This window comes from Ambystoma mexicanum, chromosome 7q, assembly GCF_040938575.1.
Source record: "Ambystoma mexicanum isolate Mex_15411 chromosome 7q, UKY_AmexF1_1, whole genome shotgun sequence".
Classification (NCBI taxonomy): domain Eukaryota; kingdom Metazoa; phylum Chordata; class Amphibia; order Caudata; family Ambystomatidae; genus Ambystoma; species Ambystoma mexicanum.
This window is the reverse complement of record NC_090941.1, coordinates 12,877,085-12,899,496: the sequence shown is the minus strand read 5'-3', so window position 1 is coordinate 12,899,496 and position 22,412 is coordinate 12,877,085. Positions and strand designations below refer to the sequence as shown.

Here is a 22,412-nt window from a genome sequence, read left to right as displayed (position 1 = left end):
GTGTTGCATTTACAAAAAGGACTCTATTGAACTGCAAATGGACTGATAACAGCCGGTAACAACCACCTTTTTTGTCTTTATTTCCTGTTATAGACCCGTAATCCCGCCTATACATCCCACGTACACGCGCATTGATGCGCGCTCAGTGGAGCAAGTGCGGTGGTCAAGTGTGGTGGTACTGTCGAGCTGTCTAGCGTGCTAGCTTGCAGTGCAGGCAGTATTACGAGTTGTAACGGTCAGTAATTTGATTGCACTGTTTTTTTTTGCTAGCTTCTTCCTTTTATTTTGTTTTTTGTTTTTTTTTTTTAATTTTTTTGCTTGTAACATCGAAACAACTGATTTACATTACTTCTTTTCTTCTGTATAAACGTATAAAAAAATGATGACAGCAAAAACATTTACACTGAATTCTGGTATGCCGTAGATGGCGGGTTTGTCGCCCATATCAGCTAAAACTCAACCTGAGTTAACAAAGCCGTCTGCTGACTAAATCAGCATTACAATGACCGGGAGCGGCGGGTGTTAAATTACACCGCACCCTGTCATTGTTTGCTGATATCCGCTCCTATTACGATACTGATTCCCAAACAGGAGCGCAAACTTTCACTGACGCAAGTCGAGCGACAGGCTCTGTGAAAATCTTGCCGATAGAGCGGCCGAATACTGCATCATCTAATTCAGTCACACAGTCTGCTGCTCGTACAAATCCGGATTTGGGCTCCAAGGGCAATGAACATCCAACGTCTGATCAAGCGAATGTTAAAATACGAAACACAGCAGTTATCACCTTGCCTGATCCTAGCCCACAACAAACTGTCACACGAACAACTACGTCCAATGCAGTGATAAGTCTGTCAAAGTTAGAAACTAACGAGCTGAGGACATTAACAGAATTGACGGATGCCACGTTAGAATCAGCTATAATTGCGAACAAATTGCCTACAGGTGAAAATCAACAAAGACTAACAATTACAAGTGAAGATGGGGCTGACCGCTCGAGTAAGAGCGAGAGCAAGAATCCAGCAATTTGGCAAATCCCGGGGCCTGGCCAGTCAGTTGAAGTAACTGACATCACATTAGAATCAGCTGCCATATCGGGTGAATTGCTCCCGAAGGACACGCAGCAAAGCAGAATATTCACAAACGAAGTAGAAAAAGAGCGCATAAACAAGAGAGAGAAACCTGGAGAGAACAATGTCATTAAACCTGTGGAATCGACTTCCCAGCTTATGGAACCCACCTTATGCTCAGTTGAAGCACAAATAAAGTTACGGGAAGCCTATGAACATCTAACTTTGATGGGCGATAAGGATCAGGAAGCCCTTGACTTCATGGACACATCATCCACCTCTGAAAGTCCGGAAGCCGATATATTATATATCTGCTCAAATACAGGAGACCTTATACAATTACAAGAAGGGCACACACAAAGTTTGCTGGAAAAATCAGAACAAACCATGGTAATCCCACAAGATCATGCATGTATTTGTACGCAGGAAAGCAATCTTCATCAGTTAAATGCCACAATGCAATCAGATGCTCAAATGGTTGATGAATCACCCTCGTTCATAGCACCTACTCCACGGCGGACGAGATTTCAGGAAGAAACGCGTGAATCTGACTTTTTCATTCAAAAAGCATAATCAAGGCGTTTTTCGTTCCCTGAGGCTCCGGCACTCAACAATACGCTTAGTGCAATGAACACAGTTTTATTATCAATAGCAAAACTATATGAAGTGCTAGACAGCAAAGTATCCCAGCAAACGAAACTACTTGAAAAATTTCTAGAGGCGGGTACGATGTCTGTATACAGAATGAAGGAACCGAACATTCCCGACATAACACAGAACATTATGGACAAATCAGTCTATGTCATGGAAAAAACGGAAAACACATCAGCTGAACATGATCCTGAATCAGTAAAAGAAGACGAAATACATCCGACAGAACCAAAGGAAGCCTTTCCATCACAGATTGTCATGAAGATCACAAAGCCAGCTACTCAACCGCCTGTAATTTAGCACCTAGATAAGGAAGTACAGTCCGTCATAACATCAGGCCCATTACCAAGCATAAGCAATCAACCACAAGTAAAGAAAAATATATTTGATTTATTTGAGTCGAACAGTGGCGAGCAAATAGCAAGTTCCAACAAACTCATATCGACCAAGGATGGCAAATTGAGTCAAGTCAAAGCAATCAATTAAGGCGGTTCCAAAAACTTAAGATTAAAGAGACGCAAGTATGTAAAAATTCACCCCAAAACCATAAAACAAATGACTACGCCCAACACAGCAGGTGTGCAACTCCAAGCGATGGCTCTGTATAAACCTTTAGAAACCTAGTGGCTTTGTCTAAATAAACTGCTAATGCGAATTAAATATTGTCCTTCTGTGATGTGAACAAAGTCATTGCGCCATCATCTAAAACGACAATGTTTAAGGACATTAATGTGTCGAAATCTACTGACCTAACTAATGCTTCTAATTATGGACTCCCAGCACCTCAAATATCCATTGAAGATCTAAGAGAAGAAATTAGGGAATCCATCAAGGCGTATCAGGTACAACAAATCGGAAGCATTCAAAGAAACAATTCTTCTATGAATCTCGCTTTCAAAAACAACGCCCTGGCAACAACTGTAGAAAGTGTGAAGCCTATGAAGGCATCCATTCCAATTCGTCTCAGACCAGGTGGACCAATAGAATACAACTGGATTGAAGACCAAGGGATACCGATAACGTCTAATTTAACACCAACCCCACAGATTCAAATCCAATCCATATTTGACAAATCTAAAACTCAAGCAATAACCACGGATTGGCTTTCACCAAACACTTCATCGCAACAAGATTTTCGCGATTTGATTAAATCATCGATTGAATCTTACGTAGCTGATATGCGTATTCATTCTTGCAACCCCTCGATGCAATCGAATGTCACCTTCCCTGAAGTTGGCTCTTTACTCCAAGGCCCTTGCACGACAGTAAAACCACACAAGCAACAACTGAACAATCCTCTAAATATGCCTACTCAGTTTCAGTTGTCGTTACAGGCTCTTGCAAATACAAACCAGCTGGCTTTGAATAAACGATTGGGATTCCCCCTATCTGAACTTGAAGTGTCGAGCTCACCCATTTCAAACGTATGTGCTTAACCGCACAAGCATTCTGAATATATGGTCAGAAATTCCTATTCTAAAAGAATTGACTTCTACTGACCTCGAGCTGATTGAATTTGCAAGTGATGAAAATACTTGTGAAGCTAATATTTACGTCAAGTCTGCCTTAATCTACAATCTGATATGGCAGGCTAGAATGAATCTGTTCGATATGGGATTCATACTATCACAGGCTAATTCCTTCTCTGATGACCAGGTGGGCAAACCTCATTTAAACATCTATCAGCCGAAAAATCCCAAGTCGAGCCAGAAGATTATGTCACAGAACCATGCGAGCAGATCATAACAGTTTTCCACTCAAGCCTCAATCAAATTAATCTCTTGGAATACAAGAGGCAATAGTCATTTCATAAACTCCAGGCGTAATACGCTTGATGAATATGACATTGTGGCCTTGCAAGAGACGTGGCTACTGGAATCCCCAATATGGGATACTCATATTATTTTTGACACCTTAGCCTCCAAAAAATCAAAAGGGAGACCATCAGGAGGACTACTATTAGCAATTAAGAAAACATGCAGGTTCATTGAAGAAAAATATCAATCCCCTTCCCCGTACTTCCAAGTTGTTAGACTCTCCAGAACAAAAGTCAATATTGTAATTCTGAACATATATTGGAGTAGACTTAACCTTACATCAGATAGATTTTTTACTACTTTATTATGGCATCTCGACAATACAGCTAGGATTATGGAACCCGTGTCCATATTTATAGCAGGTGACCTAAACTTACATCTACTATCAGATCAAAAGACGCTGCAGAAAAATGATGAAAGCATGTGGATGAAATTATGAGAGAAAGGGGTCTAATTATGCTTAATAACGTATGCAACGGAGATAGCCCATCATGTAACACATAGCAAAGGGGTACCTCCGGTGCGATATTGGACTATATTTATGTGAGCAATTAATTTCTACCACAAGTTGAATCTATGAATGTTGTACCAGCGGGTGAAAGTGATCATAATAAGTTGGTCTTATGCTTTAAACTTCCATCTACATGGCTCTCCCAGGAGAGAAATGAAAATATTGCATGCATTGGTATTAATAACCAGGGTAATCGCCTCAAGTGGAATTCCCAGAATCTTTTGCAACTGAAGAACAATCTACTTGAGATGTACAATGACAACTCATCCAGTGCTTCTAATTGCTACGTGAGTAAAATGCAGATATTTAGGCATACCTTCTTCCCCGATCGCTCCACAAAATTAACCATTGTCACCACTTCAATATCCAGATCCAGCAAGCCAAAGTTAACCTGAACAGGGCTATACATAATCTATCACTTCACCCCATTAATCTTCGAAACAATATAAAAAAGCAACTAAAAAGCTGCTCTATGGCTGTGAGGACAAAAAATACAATCACACCAAGAAAACAGTGAGCAAATGCTTATACATCTAGTGAAGAAATCGACTAGTAGCATTTGGGCCTGTATGAATGGTGTGACCACGCGACCCCAGATGGTGGTACTAACTAACTCAGTGCAGAACAAAACCTGGGAGGCCTATTTTGAAAATCTTTATCAATCTCCCTTTCAGGCCACAGACAGATGGTGTCAACTTAATATCATGCCATGTTCATTTCCAATATATCTTGACGACATCCTAGCTTGCATTCAAGCTCTAAGTCAATCCAGAGCTAGTGGGCCAGATGGTCTACATAATGGCATGCTCAAAACCTATCCATATGAATTGGCGTCCATTCTCATGCACATCTTTCAAAATGATTTTATAACTATGCAAATTCCATGAACATGGAAACAATCCATTATAGTGCCCATATTTAAAAAAGGCAACAAAGCGGACCCAAAGGCCTACCGGCCCATGGCTCTTTTGGATTGCCCTGGTAAATCTTTGGGCGCCTTGTCCTCAATAAATTTAACGAATGGCTAGACACTCGTTGCCTGCATGACATCTTCCAAACAGGTTTCATTCCTGGGGTGGGCACAGGAGTAAACATCGTCACCCTGAATAGTATCATTTATGGAGCGCATGAAAAAAAAGGAGCATTATATATCGCTTTCATCGACTTTCGTACGGCCTTCGACGCAGTGCCGTGAGAGCTGTTATATATAAAGTTGATGAATAGTGGTTGCTCGTGGTCAATCCTAAAATGGGTGATTTAATTCCACACGAATACCACTATTCAAATCAGACTAGACAGCACTGGACTCCTATCTGACCCGATCAACACTGCTCGTGGACTGAAACAAGGATGCCTATTGGCATCTGCCTTATTCAACTTTTTCATAGCAGATATAAAAGCTCGATTTGAATTAATTGTGACAGATTCACCGAAAATAGATGGCATCCCAGTGCAACATCTGCTATATGCGGATGATATGGTTTTACTTTCTAAAACCCCCAATGGTTTACGTGCCCTATTGAATTCCTTAGAGATCTATTGCATGGAAAATTACATTTCAATAAACGTTACGCAAACAAAGTTTATTCAATTTGGTTCACATAGACAAAGATCTAAAATCTATCAATGGCCACTACAATCAGTAAACCTGGATTCTGTCTCTTCCTACATTTACTTGGGAACTTTGATAACTCAGCAAGCAAGTTCACTGGGCTATGAAAATCATATAAGGAAAAAAGTGACTATGACGCTCTCTCAAGCTCGGCTGATTAAAGCCAAATATTGCAAATTTTCTTTAAAGCCCATTATAATCTATTATAGACAGAAGTTTGTCTCTGTGGTTACATATGGTAGTGAAGCCTTCAAAATAAAAACATATGACTATTGGACTGTATTGGAAGGCTATTTCTGGAAACGTGTTTTGAATCTACCAATATCGATACCCATAGCGTTACTAAGGCATGAGCTGGGTCTACTGTCGTTATATGCAATTTATAAATGGAAGCTTTGTGCACTATACAGGAAATGTCTAATGGCAAGTGATGGAAATTATGAAGGACTGATGTATATCATTGCGAATTACTATGCACACGAAAATGTCACGTGAATGCAGATCCCAGCTACAAAACATGAAGGCAATCAACAGCAGGATTCGAACACGACGGTTCGGACGCGTTCTTGATGTGATGCAGGAGCTCTACTTACGAATGAAGGTAAGCCTGTCAGACAGATCTTTCAAGAATGATTAAAGGCTGCTATTTTATGGACCCGCGTGTTAAATCATGCGCGGCCAAATGGAAGAGCATTGATGCGATCGTTTGTAAACTACGGTTAAAAATATTCAGGCGGCAGCTGCATGTGCTGTTTTCTTCTCTTTTTAGTAGACTATGAAGTACAGATTTGGGGAAATACTGACAATTGTGTGTGCCGGTCTGGTTCTGTTTCCATAGGCAATCGAGTGAGATGTTTCTGCTTACACGCTTCTGCTTACACGTTTCTTCTGACGGTGGGGATATCGAGCTGTGGCGTTTTGTTGTGCTGTGGAGTTTTTTCCCTGCATTGAAAAGCATGAGGCAATAAACGCTTTTGAGGTTTCACATCCAGTGGGAATTAAGTAAGTTTACAGTATATCACTGGTGGTGATTGACTCTGAGGAGCCTTAGTGCTCTGAATGCGTTCTATGTGTGGCAAAAGAATGTGACAAAAATAAAAAATAAAAATGAAATCACTTCATAAATGTACTTCATAAAACCTTTGGCTAATATACAGAAATTATGGTATGCACACAGCGGTCCCATGGGACAATAAACAGAGGCAGTATGAGTAAAGTTGAGGTTCTGTTTTGTATGAAAACGAACTAAATGAGTATTCAATTTCTTTGTTAAATAGGTTCCTTACACAGTGTGGAATTTCTGAACAAACCAGAGTTGATCCGTGAATACTCAGGAGTAGGAATTAAGCCCTGCCACGACTAGGATGAAGCTAGTGTAAAGCTCAGGTCCAACCACGATGTAAGTAAAGGCTGGGTGATTTATGGATAGAAACAATGTTATTGTGTGAAAAGCTGTGAAGAAAATGAAAGATATTATGAGAATACTATGCATTTAGTAAACAATATAAAGAAAAAAGAAAAAAAAAGTTATGTGTTGGAATGAAACCATTGTTTTATAATAGCATGTACATTTATATATGTTTGTTTTTAGATTGTGCTTACTCTGTCACGGGGGATTTTAAAGAGGTGCCCATCATCTGAAAAGAAATTGTCTGTCCTGAAGAAGGCCGTAAACGTTTTTGGTCGTAGAGACACTAGGGATAGTGTTTCATCTCCATAAAAAGCCGAAACATGTCGACACTTGACAATAGACTAGCCAAATAATATAGTCTTGTATCTGTAAACTGCTGAAGTGAACATAGTGGTTTTCATTAAGGCAAAGAACCCATACAAAGCATACTGTTTTTAAGAACTGAGCGAGAAAAATATATGTTTTTTTGATGTACTAGGATTAATATAGTTTGTTGTTCTTCTTCTCTCTCTTTTATACATTTTCTAAATTGGTCTTAACACTTAATACATTGACGTGGACTTATTGAAGAATGGTGATGTTGTTAGTGTGTTTTAATTGAGTGGTATGGTTCCATTCCTTTTTCCACAAAGTATGAGATATGTCTTGTATGAACTGGGCTTACCAAATTCGAAGGTGTAAACCCGCGCCACAATAACTCTGTAGATCACCACGCCTGCCCTGGTTGGACAGAGAGTGGGGTAGCCAGTTGACTCGCTTTAGTATTTTTCCCGAGATATATATAGTGCCATTTTAAGCTGCTATTTGGGCTTTATTCATGAAAAACATTTCAAACACACCAACTTTGTTTTTACTGCCATTTGTAGCTTAGTATTTCAGAGGTTAATTTCGTCATCTTAAAGTTATCTGATGCCTTACACATTGACCAGCTTTTGGCCCTTAAATTGAATGTTTGGTTTGAGGTACATTTGTATCTTTTCCAGATGGGAAGTCATTTGTGGATTACCCAAGGATGCATTCACCATCATCATGGATGAACTTGGCAGAAATTATACATCTATTATTATTATTTTTCTTACCGCTGTGGGACACTTCTGTTCAAATGGGTGAGTCAGTGGTGAAACAAGGACATACGCAGTCTAACTCTGTGGATGAATCCGCATGACACGCCCATAATAAGTGTCATAAAATCCTGGCAATTTCATGGGTCCAGCTATTGATGAAGATATGTAATGTCGATCGTAGAGTGTTTTTCTTAAATGGTTCAATTTGTTGTTTTTATTGGCAAGATATGTTGTTCCATTATTGGAACCTCATGGAAACACGTTACCTTAGGGCTATTCATTAGTGACAATTCATGCTGTAATCATTACATAATAATCATAGTATCAAAATGTACGCCTACCAGTCTTTGGCTAGATAACCCTTCAAGCAGTTCCAGAAGTCTTCTTCCATCTCGAAGATCATTGAAAAGATCTTCAATCTGATGTTTTCCCAACTAAAATGAAACAGAAACAATACACAGTTTAATTTCAATGTTCCATCCCGAGAAATAAATGGGACTTACAATGATAAAGAGAATTAATCAAAGAAACACAACATAAACATTTTCTAAAATACAACATTGAATGGAAAAGTCACACAGAACCGCAATTATAATTGCAGCACAATTTCAAGGGACATGCCTTAAGGCTAAGAGATGCCAAGTTGGAACCTTTGCATACACTATCTTTCTGCCTTATAACACTAGAAGCACTTGCAATAGGTTGTATAGTGATTATGTTAGATCCATTGGGGCTCTAAACGAAAAACAAAAAGAATATGTACGCACAGGCAGGCATCCTACATTGGGGTTGGAGAAGGCTGTGAAGTGTTGAAAGATGTTAAATCACTGACACGTCTAAAATACTTTGGTGTCTCCTTGTGTAAAGAACGGCATGAATTCACCGAATGACTGGGCCTTGCCACATTCTGTCCAATTGATTGTGCCAGCTCATCATGATTACTGTATATTTTTATGTTCTCCTCTGACCCTTAGATAATTAATCAAATCAATTTTAGATGTAAAGGCTACATTCTATTCAGCGGCTACATACATTTGGAATGCATTTTCGAGGCACAATGGCAAATTAATGTTGCATTACTTCTGAATGTTAGCCTTATTGCTGCTTCTATTTGACTCGCTTCGAAATTCAAAGGACCTAATACGCCACACTTAATGGTGAATGAATGCAGAGGTGTTGCTGCTGGCTATGTAACGTTTAAGACAACAAGAAATAACGGTTGTTAAAAAAATGCATATTTAAAGAGGGATAAGAATGATACAACTGTACAGTGTATTGTGTCTATTTAATTGCAACAAAGGCAACAGTTAGCCTATATATTAATTCTATATGAAGTGTACATTATTATTATTGAAAAACAATCACATTTGCCTTGTTTTGGAGCTGAAGGTGAGAAAGTGTTTAATGATGTGCATTGTGATGAATATTGCAGAGTCATCACTAAACCCCAGCCTAAAATCTCCTCCCATGTGGCCAGAGGAAGGCAGACGCTACCCGATCCCAACCCTGGCAGTGGCATCATGAGGGAGGATCACATGGGAGGAGATGGCTGTCAGGAGGAAGTGGTGACTCCTTTGGGAGGGACACGATTTGTTTGTTTCTTTATTCATTTTTAATGCGCACCAGACCCAGGGGTATCAGGGCGCAGCAGATTATGACAGATGCAAAGGTTAAAACATAGGCAAGGCTACAACATATTTACAGGTTTAACAGTATTGCACACTATAGTCACTAGCAAATGTACAGCAAATGTAGATTTGAGGTATTCATCTTCTTATGAAGATGAGAATCCTATAGTTCCCAAATATCTTATGGCTTGCTGTCACTACACAAGTTGCTGCCATGAGAGAATACAAAGTACAATCTATGAAAAGTCACATAGACAGAATATGTTTCATACTTTGGGAATTCACGTATCAAATGTGACATCCTCTATCCAAATTTTGTCTTAAATAGAAGTGCTAACCCCAATGTTAAAGCACATGTCACTCAAATAACCTCTCCAAGTTCTGTTTACATTCAGTTCTCAAATCTATTAGAACGAAAGAGACATGAAAGAGCAAAAACCACACTATCTGCTTCCATTCTGGGGAGAAGACTGTGTGTAGGAAACAATTGCTTTGGTCTATAAACTAGTGTTTTGTGAAAGAGACATTTACTTTACCAAGTGGAAATACGCTTTGAATGGGAAAGACATTTATGTTGTACTGAACCGAACTTTGTTGAATCAGAATTTCTTCAAGGGTTTTCCGGAATTGATCCAGTGGAAGGGAGCCAGAATCTGCTCAAAGGGAGAACTTTGTAAATACTACAGTTTTGAAATGTGCACTGTTTTGTTGAATTTCAGTCAGATACATTTACCTTGTGCACTTTGGTTTTATGTATTAGTGTGAGGGTCCAATACATTTGGACAATAGGTGACCTTGACTTTAGTTTTAGTTTGCCAGGTAGGAATATTCTCATTACGGTAGGGACAGATAGATGTTTATCTCACCCCTCTGTTCCTTTAATAAAAAGGCAAACATTGAGAAAACAACAACTTTGTGTCTGTCTCGCATTTCTGGCCACTCACAGCATTCATTTATAAAGGTCTTAAATCAATCAAATATGTATATATATTTGGGATTTATGAAGCACAAGCCTTATTTAAAAAGGAAACAAAGAAGATGGCTACCATGGAATGGGGAAAACAGACTACAATTTGTGCCTTCTCCCTATCCATGGTGGCAATTTGAAAATGTGATGGGAATCGATAGTCTTTGTCGGGCTTTTAAGGACTTGGCGAGGGCCAATGAGATCACTTGTCTCTATTTCATTGCCTCTCGCCGGGTACTAATATTGTGAAACATGCTCATATGAAGCAGCATTGTCATGCATTTTTTACACAGTGTGTAGAACCTAAAAGAAACCTGCAAATCACCTTGGTATATGCAACTATCAAAATAGTTATTGCACACGTTTTGTATTTGAGTAATATTTAAAATTTGGTTTAAAAAAAGCAGCTAAAACAACACCACCACAAGTGATTGTTGTAGATGTTGAGTGTTTCAAACAAATGAATCATAAACGTGTCAATTCACTATGCACACCAGACACAACAATTAGCTCTTTTAGCTGTAGGTTCTAGCTTGTCTTTTCAAAGTGAATGACTTTGTGGTAATTCACTTTGATGCATTAACTCGATAATGGGGTTATGATATGATATGTCATTTATAACGCACCTATACACAAGTGTGTCATCAATCCTATCACTTCATCTGTATCTCAGCCATGAGCTCGGACTCCCCAGCACGTATCCCCTCTGCTCTCTCCCTTGCTGCATTGCCATGTTCTGAATACTCACAAGGCATAGTAGTTTTGTCCTTTTTCCTTTTTTTTCCTCCCACTGCTCTAAAATATTGTGTTTTGTAATGTGTTTCACTTGCCCTTTGCTCTGTTGGCGCTCTGAAACATTATTTTACTTGCTGTATAAGTGCCTAAAAAGCAAATAATAAATAAATACGTTTATCTGTAAAGCACATGTTCACCCGCAGACCTATTGTTGCTGAAGAACAGATCTTTGTTACCCAACTTAATGCGCCCATTAAATCAACTACAGGGTGGTGAGAGAACCTGCCATGGTATAAACCTGTGACCATTATGGAAAACATTGATCCATGTATTAGTTCACTGAGGCATCAATAACGCACACTATCTGCATTAAATGAAGACTGCAATGAGGTGTGTATTGTTCGGTAGTCTAATGTTAATGAATGAATTGGGGATCAGAATCAAGGCAGGCCAATAGTGGGCTGGTAGCTCGAGCCATGATGGCTTGGGCTTCATCGATGACATAGGGCAGATATGTACCAAGCCCGTCCCGCCAATGTACTGATAACTGTTATAATCACTCCAGAGTGCTTACAAACCTAGCACAACTTCAATAAAAAAATAAAAAATAAATTAAGACAGCCACCACATAACAGAGGTAAGAAAGTAAGACCTTTTTCTGAATATATAGTTGCCATTTCTGGAGGATGGAACAGGCCTCAAAGGATCAGTGCAGGAGCCTGCAGGTAAGTGAGTCGAATAGGGAGTGCAGGTGTTGCTTAGGCAGGGGCAAAGGTAAACTGGGATTTGGGGAAGGACGGCTGCCTTAAGGGAGGAAATATGCGAAGAGCCAGAAGGAAAAATGACAGACTGGCGAGAGGCAGCTCGCAGTGGAACATGGGCTTTTTCAAGCGAGTCCAGACAAAGGTTTGCGCAGTGCCTCTCCGCAGGGTGATAACAAAAGATAATGGAACACATCAAGGATCCATCAATTAAACCTCTGATGTTTGTATGATGCTGCCCTCTCCCGTGACTGAGCTCTCACTGTTCTCAAATGCTTAATGCAAATGTATTTTTGCTTCTTGGAACCAAAAAACTGCTACACTGACTGTAAACGGTAGCAATGCATTTTCCTTGTAACTAAGACACATTCTTTGTAACTAAGACACTTTCTTGCAACAGCACCTCGCTGCCTCTGGGCTACAAGTGCGCTTTATAAATTTAATTAATACATAAATAAATCATACAAAGGAACACTTTACTTTTGCAGGAGCCAATGCAATTGGAACCAACTGCATTAAAGGCAAATACAGCCAAGTTAGAAAACATTTACAGAAGTATTTCTGTTTTCATCACTGGTGAGGAAACGTATTGTGGATCTTCAAACCAGCTCTGGTCAGCTAGAATAAACAGACCAGTAATGGTCAACTCTTTGCTTTCCCCCGTACAAAGATAGTTTAGTCAACAGCATGGATAAAGTGCGTGAGATGTCCACCAAATATGTGGCCATATACTCTGATGAAAATTCTGTATTATACAGACAAAAGCAAAACATCTTTGGAGTCTTTACATGACCCTGCTACAAGAGCTTAGCAAAACCTTTCATAATTACACTTCTCGGAAGAAAATGGTATGTATCTAGTTCAAGTTGGCAAAGTTTAAATAATATTATCACAATATTGCCCTAATGATACTGAACCATTTGAAATATTTTAGACCACAAATTCTATCATTGTTAGTCAGTTTCTAACATTATAGAAACAGTTAATATGGGAACCAACTTTATAAAAATCACTCCAACCTCATACAAAAAGTTAAGACCCTTCTGCAAGAGACAGAGTGATCCATATTAATTTAGTATTGCTAGAAAAATGCAACTTAAACAGGTAGACAGAGTGAGAAACGTGTACACATCTGGATAGACAAGAAAAACCTAGATTAATTTAGAAGGGCAGTGCAGACTATACAAATGAGGCGGAATTGGTACAGGCATATTGTGTGCACCACTGAAAACTCCTTCATCCAGTGTACGTACTTGCCATACAATGGATCACAATGTATACGTGTGTGACTCCCTCTTGGCTATTATCCTTCTAATATCAAAATGTACCACTTCGTGGGACACAACAGATGATTCTTTCCAGGCCATATTCTTGTTTGAACTTTGCAATTTGTGACTCAGTGACTCGTTAACTTCTAGGTTTGAATCAACTGCTCAATGCCAGGGCCCTACGAGAATCACTGGATTGTCACATGCCGACTCTAACCAGGGTTTATATACATGGCCCAACCCAGCTGGCTATTGAATTGCTGCCTCATCAATGGCACATCGACACACCTAAGATCCCCACTTCGATGACTCGAACCACTGGAGCATCACTCATCAACCACTCCCGACAGCTAAAGCCTGACTTTTCCAGACCAACTGCGAATCATTCCTGAGTCTGTCCCAGCCAGCATCCTAGAGAATCTGCACTTCTACATCAAAAAACACCTGGACTGCCCCTTTGGTCCACTTCATTGCTTCTTTATGTGACTGAATATCATTGGGGAAAGCACATTCAGTTGTCTATAGTGTTTGTGTGCACGGATCGCTTCTGGACACCGGCACCTACCTGTATACCAGATCTCAGAGTGAAGTCTGTGGTCGGTTTGGACAGTGAAGTGAGACACACAAATGTACGGTGTATACCGTCCAAACTACAGAAAATTCCTCCTTCCCGATTGTGGCCCAGTTGCGCTCTCACTTGATTAAGCACCTACTTACGTACACACAAGTTTGTTCTATCCCTTCAGAGTTCAGTTGCGCTAATACTGCACTGATACAGAGTTTGCAAGGGTCTGTCTGGATGAAAAACACTAGCCCAATATCCAGGACCTTCAGAACTGGGGTCTTGCACAGGAAATCCTTCAAGCTTTGAAAGGATGACCAACAGGCAGGGTCCAAGAGATCTTCTTCTGCAGTTTCTTTCACATGACATTGTTTAAGGGAAAGGCAAGGGTCCGATACCCCTTAATAAAAGGCTGATAACCATTGAGAGGAAGGTCCTCATTTGAGTCTGGGTGGTGGGATGTCCCAATCCTTCATCACCTGGACCTTTGCCTGGATAGGCTGCTTCTTGCAACCAACAAATTGGTGAAATAAGTAAATCACAGTGCCCTAGGCTACCTGGCTTTTGGACACCTTGATATTCATGTCAGCCTTCTGCAAGACTTGAAGCACTTGTTGCACACGGCCTAGATGGTCTTCCCATGTGTTGATGAATACTGCCACATTGTCTATGTAGGTGAGACTGAAATGTTCCATCCCCATTAGGACCTGGGTCACCATCCTCTGCAGGAGCATTCTTAAACCGAAGAACATAACCGTAAACTGAAAATGCCTTTCTAATTTGGCAACGCGGATCTCTTCTTAGCGGGATCAGTCAGAATGACCTGCCAGTGCTGTGAGGTCATGGTAACTCATGTACCTTGCAGCACCTAACCAATCAATTAGTTCATCAGTCTTAGTGATGGGGTGTGCATCTGTCTTCGTGGTGGAGTTGAGCCGCAATAAATCACAAAAAGGCGCACCTTGCTTTTCGCACTATTGGACTCCTTAGGGACCAGTTCTGTTGGGCTAACCCAGGGGCTATGGGACATCTTAAGCCTCAAGGCCAACAGCTTGGCGACTTCCTACTTTATGGTATCTTTGACCTTGTCAGACATCCTGTGAATCCTACTTTACACTGGTTTACTGTCTCCGGTGTTGATATCATGGACACACCAAGCAGTCTTCCCTGGAGTCAGTGAGAACAGTCCTACAAACTGATTCATCAACTGCTGGCAGTCCTGCATTTGGTCTTTGGTCACGTCTGGGGAGATTTGGACTACCTCAAGAGACCCATTAATGGGCTATGTGTGAAACAAATCTGGGAGAGGGTCATTCTCCTCCTCGGTACCATTGTCTATGACGAGAGCCATCACTAAATCATTCCGACTTCAATGCAGTTTCAGTTGGTTGACATGGAAGACCCAATTCCTCTCCCTCTGGTTCTTAGTCTTCTGCCTCAGGGTCTTAGTGTCAACCTCAATCATTGCTTCTAGCAGCATGAAAGGCCCAGTTTACTTGTCATGCAAGGCACTGGGCTTCATGGGTTCCATGATCCAGACTATCTGGCATGGTGTGTACCCCGTCATGGTGGCCTTCTGGTCATTTGCATGATCCATGGGCTCCTGGCTTGCCTTCAGGTTCTCGGTACTCTGTTCCCTGTACTTAACCAGCTTGGAAGAAGACCAAGCACATACTCCACTCTGTTGCATGAAGGAGCTCAGGGATCTCACTCCCATCCTTCCCTCACCAGACTTAGCGGATTCCTAATGGGATGACTAAAAAGAAGCTGGAAGGGGCTAAACCAAACAGTTCTCTGTAGTAGCTCCCAGTAGATGAACTGGAGGCATGGCAGGAGAATATCCCACTTTCTCTTTAGGGGCTCTTCCAGGCCACCTGTCATGTCCTCAGGGTTTTGCTGAACCACTCAACAAGCCCATTGGCTTGTGGGTGAAAGGTAGTGGAGAACTTCTAGGTTACTCCACATTCACTGCCACATCGCCTTCATGTACGCCAATATGAAGTTACTTCTTTAGGGAATCATAAGTGAGAGAATAATCCAATGACAGCCTTAGCGACTACACAGGCTTTTATGCTTCTCAAAGGGACAGCCTCATTGTACGGGGTGGCGTGATCCACCATGACCAACATGTACTGGTTTGCTGAGGAGGTCTGGAGATGCAAAGGACACACAATGTCTATACCTATCCTCTTTAAAGGCCGCCCAAACATGGGTAGTGGACTTTTGGGGGGCTTGGTGGTGCTGCCTGCCTTGCTGGATGCTTGGCAAGAGTGGCAGGACTGGACACATTCTTTTATCTTCTACCCCATCTGGGACCAGTAAAAATGGGCAAACAGCATGTGGGTCATCTTTGTCATTCCAAGATGATTTGTCAAGGGAATGTTTTGACCCAAGTCCACAAGAACCTCCTCTGGCACTGAGGGGCCATCAAATGCCAGCTGACACTGGTCTCTGAGTTGTTGGGCTCACTGTATACGAGACCATTCTCCCAGTAAACACTGTACTTCCCAGGGGATTCCCCCTTGGACTTTTTCTCTGCCTGCTCATGCTGATCTGCCAAGGTTGTATCATCAGGCTGTGTCTGCCTAATGTCAGTCTGATTCGGGCCCCCAGCGAAGGACAAGTCACTTAGCTCGGGAAACCCTCAAGTCTGAAACTACGATCACTTCAAACCTCAGGTTCGGGATCCACACCTGTTGGCAACCCTGGGATCACTCAGTCCTGTGCTGCTACAGCAGGCACTTCAGTGGCTGCTAGACCCTCTCTGGCAGGAGCCAGCACCTCTGTGGACTCTGGGTATAGACTTGGTGTAGCCAGTCTTTTGCTGTCATCAGCTGGAAGAGCCCATGGACCAATGGCTGCTCGGATTGCTTCCCAAGCTGCTTCCTTTGCCCCAGATTGTGTGGCCACAGCAATGATCTCAGCGTCAGGTTTATCGTTTGAATGCAGTCTTCAGTCATTCTGGGCCCTGTTTGCAGGTTGAAAAAAAGAGTAATTAAACGGGATTCATTGTCTTTTCCCCCAGAGGATTGGTTTGACAATTTCTGTGGGTTATATGAAGACATGATGGGGGGAGAAGGTGTGTACACCAATGGTCCTGTGCCTTCTGAACGCACTGTACTCCAATGATTGTCACACTGCTAGAAGTTAGAAATGCAATTTTAAGTTCTAAATGCCAGAAAGCACCAGTTCCAGACATGATCCCTGTTGACCTATTGAAGGATGAGCCAGTCATGTGGTCACCTGTTTTGACTAATATTTTCCAATCTGTGACTCAAGTTAACAGTGAACTGCTGAAAAAAGTACCGGTATATAAGAAAGGGGAAGAAAGAAGCCTGGTAACTACAGGCCTATTTCCATGCCACTGGAAAAGAATTTCACTAAAGTGGTCTTAAAGCAGCTGCAGGACTGTGTGACCTCAGGGAATTTTATCTCCCGCCTCCAGGCAGGGTTTCAGATTGGGATCAGTTAAATAGATCAATGTTTCTGTTTGTCCCCGATTTTATTCAAATATGCAGTGTTGAAGGGGATGAAAGTGTATACGGTTTTTGTAGGATGGGGTTCTGGAGGTGAAACCAGAAGCCAGTTCAGTGTGGACAGGGGTGTAAGGCAGGGGTGTGTCCTTGCTCCCCTCCTGCTTAGCCTGCATATCAAGGATAATCACAGAGATGCCAAATGGATAGGTTTGATTTCCCGAAGTTGGGCTATGATGTGTTTACAGCATTATTTTTCACTGATGATGCTGTTTTGTTAGCTACATCTCCCACTGGGATCAGCCTCTCTCTGTGGTGTTTCATTAACCAATGTATGGCACTTGGGCAGACTCTAAATAAGTGCAAGAAAAAGTTTTTTTTTTTTGGCATAGGAGATCCAGGTACTCTGCAATCTCTGTGAAGGTTGATGTTCATACCTCAAACAGGTTTGTCATAACGATTATCTCTGCATCAGATTCACTGACACCAGTGGTGGTTTAAGAACGTTTTTTCTGGACCATGGTAACAGGGTAGTGTCCCCTGAGATCAGCATCTATACAATGAAGTCAGGTTCTGCAGCTCTATGTGGTGCTGAACTACAGGGGCACGCTAACTGTCAGAAATTGGGAGAGGCAGAGACCAAGGGTCTCATTATGAGTCTGGTGATAACCCTGCCAGTGCTTCCGGCCGGTTGCCGCCAGACTCATCACATTACAAGTCCCGGCAGACTGGGAAGCTAGGTGAAAGGTTAGTTTCCATTGCCATGGAGTTCCAAAACACTCCATGAGAATGGGTTCATGGAAGCATCAGAACCTTTACGAATGGTGCTGATGCTTCTGTGATGATACTGCCTACCGGGACCTCTGTGCCAGGCAGGGTCAGATCTGTCGGGTGAAGTGGCCCCTGCAGGCAAACTCATAGTGTGGCGGTCCTGAAACACGGGTGCCAGTGAGCTTACCGGCACCCTTGTTTGCATACCGTCACACTCATAATGAGGCCTTACATTTCTAAAAATGCTCTTGAGGCTCCAGGGAAGCTTCCCAAATGCCCCCCCTGTTGATGGAATATGGCCTTGAGCCAATAGCTTCTTGGATAGGTTGGAAACCAGTGTTCTATTGGATTAGGTTATGGGTAGTGCCATGGGTTACTTCTGTTCCTCCAGAGCTCTGCATCCTTGCCAGATGTCAGTTCCTCACACATATTAACCAGACCACTGACAGCCAAAAAAGACTGGTTCCACCCAAAACCCCTCTCATAAGGAACGCAACTGTGTATTTTTAACCCAAGCAAGAATGTTTAGAACTCTCTCTCAGATCATTTTCATTACTTAAATGACCACCCCGCCTTTAGGAGGTGCTAAAACCATAGCTCTCCACATCCACAAATGTCTTCCATCTTCTCGCTTTTGGTTAGTGCACCAGGGGGAATGATGCATACACAATAAATACATTGTGACGGTATCCTACGCAGGGAAAGTCTCATCTCTGACATATCACACTCATGGTCATTTCTGCTCAAAATGACATTTGCATTAATAATACACATTTATGAAACACATGATTTTATTGATTTCCTTGTCATACAGCAAGGTCCCTCCCTCGGGCACTCATCTAGAAATAGAGATTTCCACCCTAACATAGGCATCCTTAGTCCCCAGGTTAGTATATAGAGAATATTGTACCCAACTGTCTCTTTTCTAGCTTGCTCGTTGGGAGAAACTAAAGGCTGTCATTTCTGTCTGGACTCCCTCAGGGGCTAAAGGTGCTGGTGATGTGCCTTTCAGACACTCAACCTGACTCAGTGGCCTTACTCTTACTCCATGATGGTCCTCTAACATCCCAATATACTCTTCTCCTCCCTCTAATCTCCTGTGCCCAACTCCACCACCTTGACTCCTTCTACTACCTACCTGCATAGGTGTCCCTCCTGCATATGTGTCCCTCATATGCCACTCACTCCAACTACTTGCCTTCACCTTTTGACAATAATTCACACTCTTTCCACACTACTGCTTCCTCATACACATTACCAGTTCCACTTCCAAAATACTAATACAACTCCAATCCACCTTCTCCCGGGTCACTCCTTTCACTCCCCCAACCACTTTCCAGTCTAACAATCTCATTTGCTAACATTTAAACGCACATGCTGCTCTCACACAATCTCACCTTTCCCAATAAAATAGCCATCATGCTCCAATCCATCATACTTTCTCTTGCTGAGCTCTTGGTTTGCAAGCTCCTTCTCCTCTGGCATCACCAGAACAACAAGGAGAGCCGTGTATACTCTTCGTCTCCTTTTGTTTACCTTTAGGGTTGGCACAAACATAACACCAGCTCCCGTATAGTGAAGAATGTCATTCTCCAAGATTAATTCCTAATAAAGCATCAACCACAGTAGCATTTAGTGAGGATGAAGCAAATTGCGTACTAACACTCAAATCAGATGTGGAAAGAGATGTGGAAAGAGATACTGCATTCACTGAATATCCAGACCAACTTATCTTTTAATTAGAATGCCTGATTAGAAGAGAGCTCTCAGAAACTGCATGCCACCACTCTGGCTCAATACTGCAAGGCCAAAAGGATCCCAAGAGGGCTCAGAGTATATCTAAAACCCACTTTATGTAAAGAAATCCAGGAATTCGTTAAATGTTGTGACCAGATTTCTCAACAAATTTTCCCTTGACCTCATCCTGCTCACTATTGAGAAACTCTCCAAATCGCGCACAACCTTTCACCAAGTGATTGATGAAATAAAGGAACACCTGTTTGTAATGCAGTCAGACGAGGTACTCAATAAAACCCTTGAGGACATTAACCGTAAACTTGACAGCTACAAGCAAGACATCGAGAAGAGAAAGATTAGAAAATCCAGAAGGTACACACTAAATTATGCATGGGATATCGCATACAACTGGCAAAATTCCATACCTCCTCCAGACAAGTCCCACCAAAACAACCGACAACACCCAACAGTGAAACAACAGACAGAAGCAAAGTGAACAGTGGGGAAGAGGCTAACCCTAGGAATCCCACATTACCAATTGGAAGTAACCAAGACATCACTGTCACACAACCCGGTCCCAGTACCGAACCAACCACTTCATCTCCAAAACCTTTTTTAGAAGAGGGAAGACCAGAAACCAAAACACGAAAGAAATAAAGGAATTTTCCAGGCCATTAACCATAGCTCAAATAGAAACTCTCAATTTGGGATTATCCTACTGCAGGAAATAGTTCGAGTTTTGAGGAGATCAATCTCTTCAAATTGGTGAGGAATATGGAGCTGAAAGTCTTCTTTGATTCCCTAACACCCTCAATGTCAGAAACAAAAACCATGGAATATCTGGAAATGAAGTCTAAGAGTTCCTTCTATCCTCAAGTTAATAGCCCCATCATAAATATGTTTAAACTTCAAACCACCAAAGATCTAAGGAGCATCATGTATGCACAAATTATTCTATGCAGACATCAGTTCAGATTATTGAAAGAACTGGCAGAAGATCTCTCCATCACAATGAAAAAGGCAGACAGAGGGGAAGCCCTAGTTATAAAGTATTCAGACTTCTACAATCACAGTTATATGGAACTCCTAAATGATACAAGAATCTACCTAAAAGTGGAGCAAGATCCTACAGGATCGGTGATAACCATTATCACGTATACTGTTTCCAAAGAACGGGTGAAATCTTGAACAAACACCCCATTACCCCAATGTTTTATGCTCTTCTGAAGATCCACAAAAACTCTACCAGTCCCCCCCTTTAGACCAATAGAAGCAGGTATGTATAGCCTTTTCAACTCATTGACCACTTACCTGGACACTGCACTACAACCATAGATCCAAGATTCATCTACATACCTTAAAGACACATCACATTTTTACAGCGGTTATGTGAAAAACAACAATTAGAATCTAATATGATTCTTTTTTCACTGGATGTGAAATGCTTATATGCATCGATCCCTCATGGGAAGGCATTGAAGCTCTAGAATGGTTTCTATTGAATAATGATGATATCAAAATCCACAAAATAGTTGCAATTGAGATCACGACTATCATTTTGTACAATAACTTTTTCCGCTTTGAGGGAAAATATTTTCTAAAGATTGCATGGACATCTATGGGTTCCCCTGTTGCATCCACAAACGCAAATATCTATATGAATGCAACAAGAATATAAAATTCACTCTGGAGATCCGGATCTACACTTCCTGGATATACTGGTTACACTTAATGAGAGAACTTGACTACAACAATGTACAGTCAATCCACAGATGTTAACAACGTCTTACATTTTGAATAACCTTTCATCCTAAACACCTTAAAGGGAATTGACCATATAGACAACTCTTGCCCCTGAAAAGAATAATATCTGACACCACTACACGTATGAAGGTGTATAAATGTATGTCTGAAAGGTGTAAAACACAGGGATATCCGCAAAGCGTCCGGGATGACACTTGTGCAAGATTGGAAGTTCACCAACATAGAGATCTCCTGCAAGCCAAATCAAGAAAGAAGGGCACCAGACTGATTCATACCTTGAAATTCTCAGCTCAAAGCTATCCGATAGCAAGGCATCAGTAAGAATTGGAATTTCATCAAACTGGACCCTTATCTGAGTAAACTATTCCCGGAACCACCTATGATAGTGTATAAAAGAGGGAGGCCTTTCAGCGATTTATTGATGAAAAGCAGAATGAACACAGAAACCTAGCCAACAAATACGACACAAACAAAAGACGGGGACATTCCCATGTCTTAATTGTCAGCACCGCTCCAATATCATCAAAGGGGACAGCATACAACACCCAAATATGGGTAAGAAAATCAAGCTGTGAAATGTTCCCACCTGCAATACAAAAAAATTCAATCT

At 41.4% G+C, this 22,412-nt stretch overlaps 1 protein-coding gene across 8 annotated transcripts in view; it reads right to left on the bottom strand.

Annotated features, from left to right (window-relative positions):
* DMD (dystrophin) overlaps positions 1-22,412 on the bottom strand; it is a 7,616,828-nt gene that overhangs the window by 6,728,193 nt on the left and 866,223 nt on the right. For all 8 annotated transcript variants that reach the window (XM_069639082.1, XM_069639084.1, XM_069639079.1 and 5 more), the window contains exon 3: positions 8,478-8,570. In XM_069639082.1, coding sequence (XP_069495183.1) covers positions 8,478-8,570 — 93 coding nt within the window. The remainder of the gene's footprint in view (positions 1-8,477; positions 8,571-22,412) is intronic.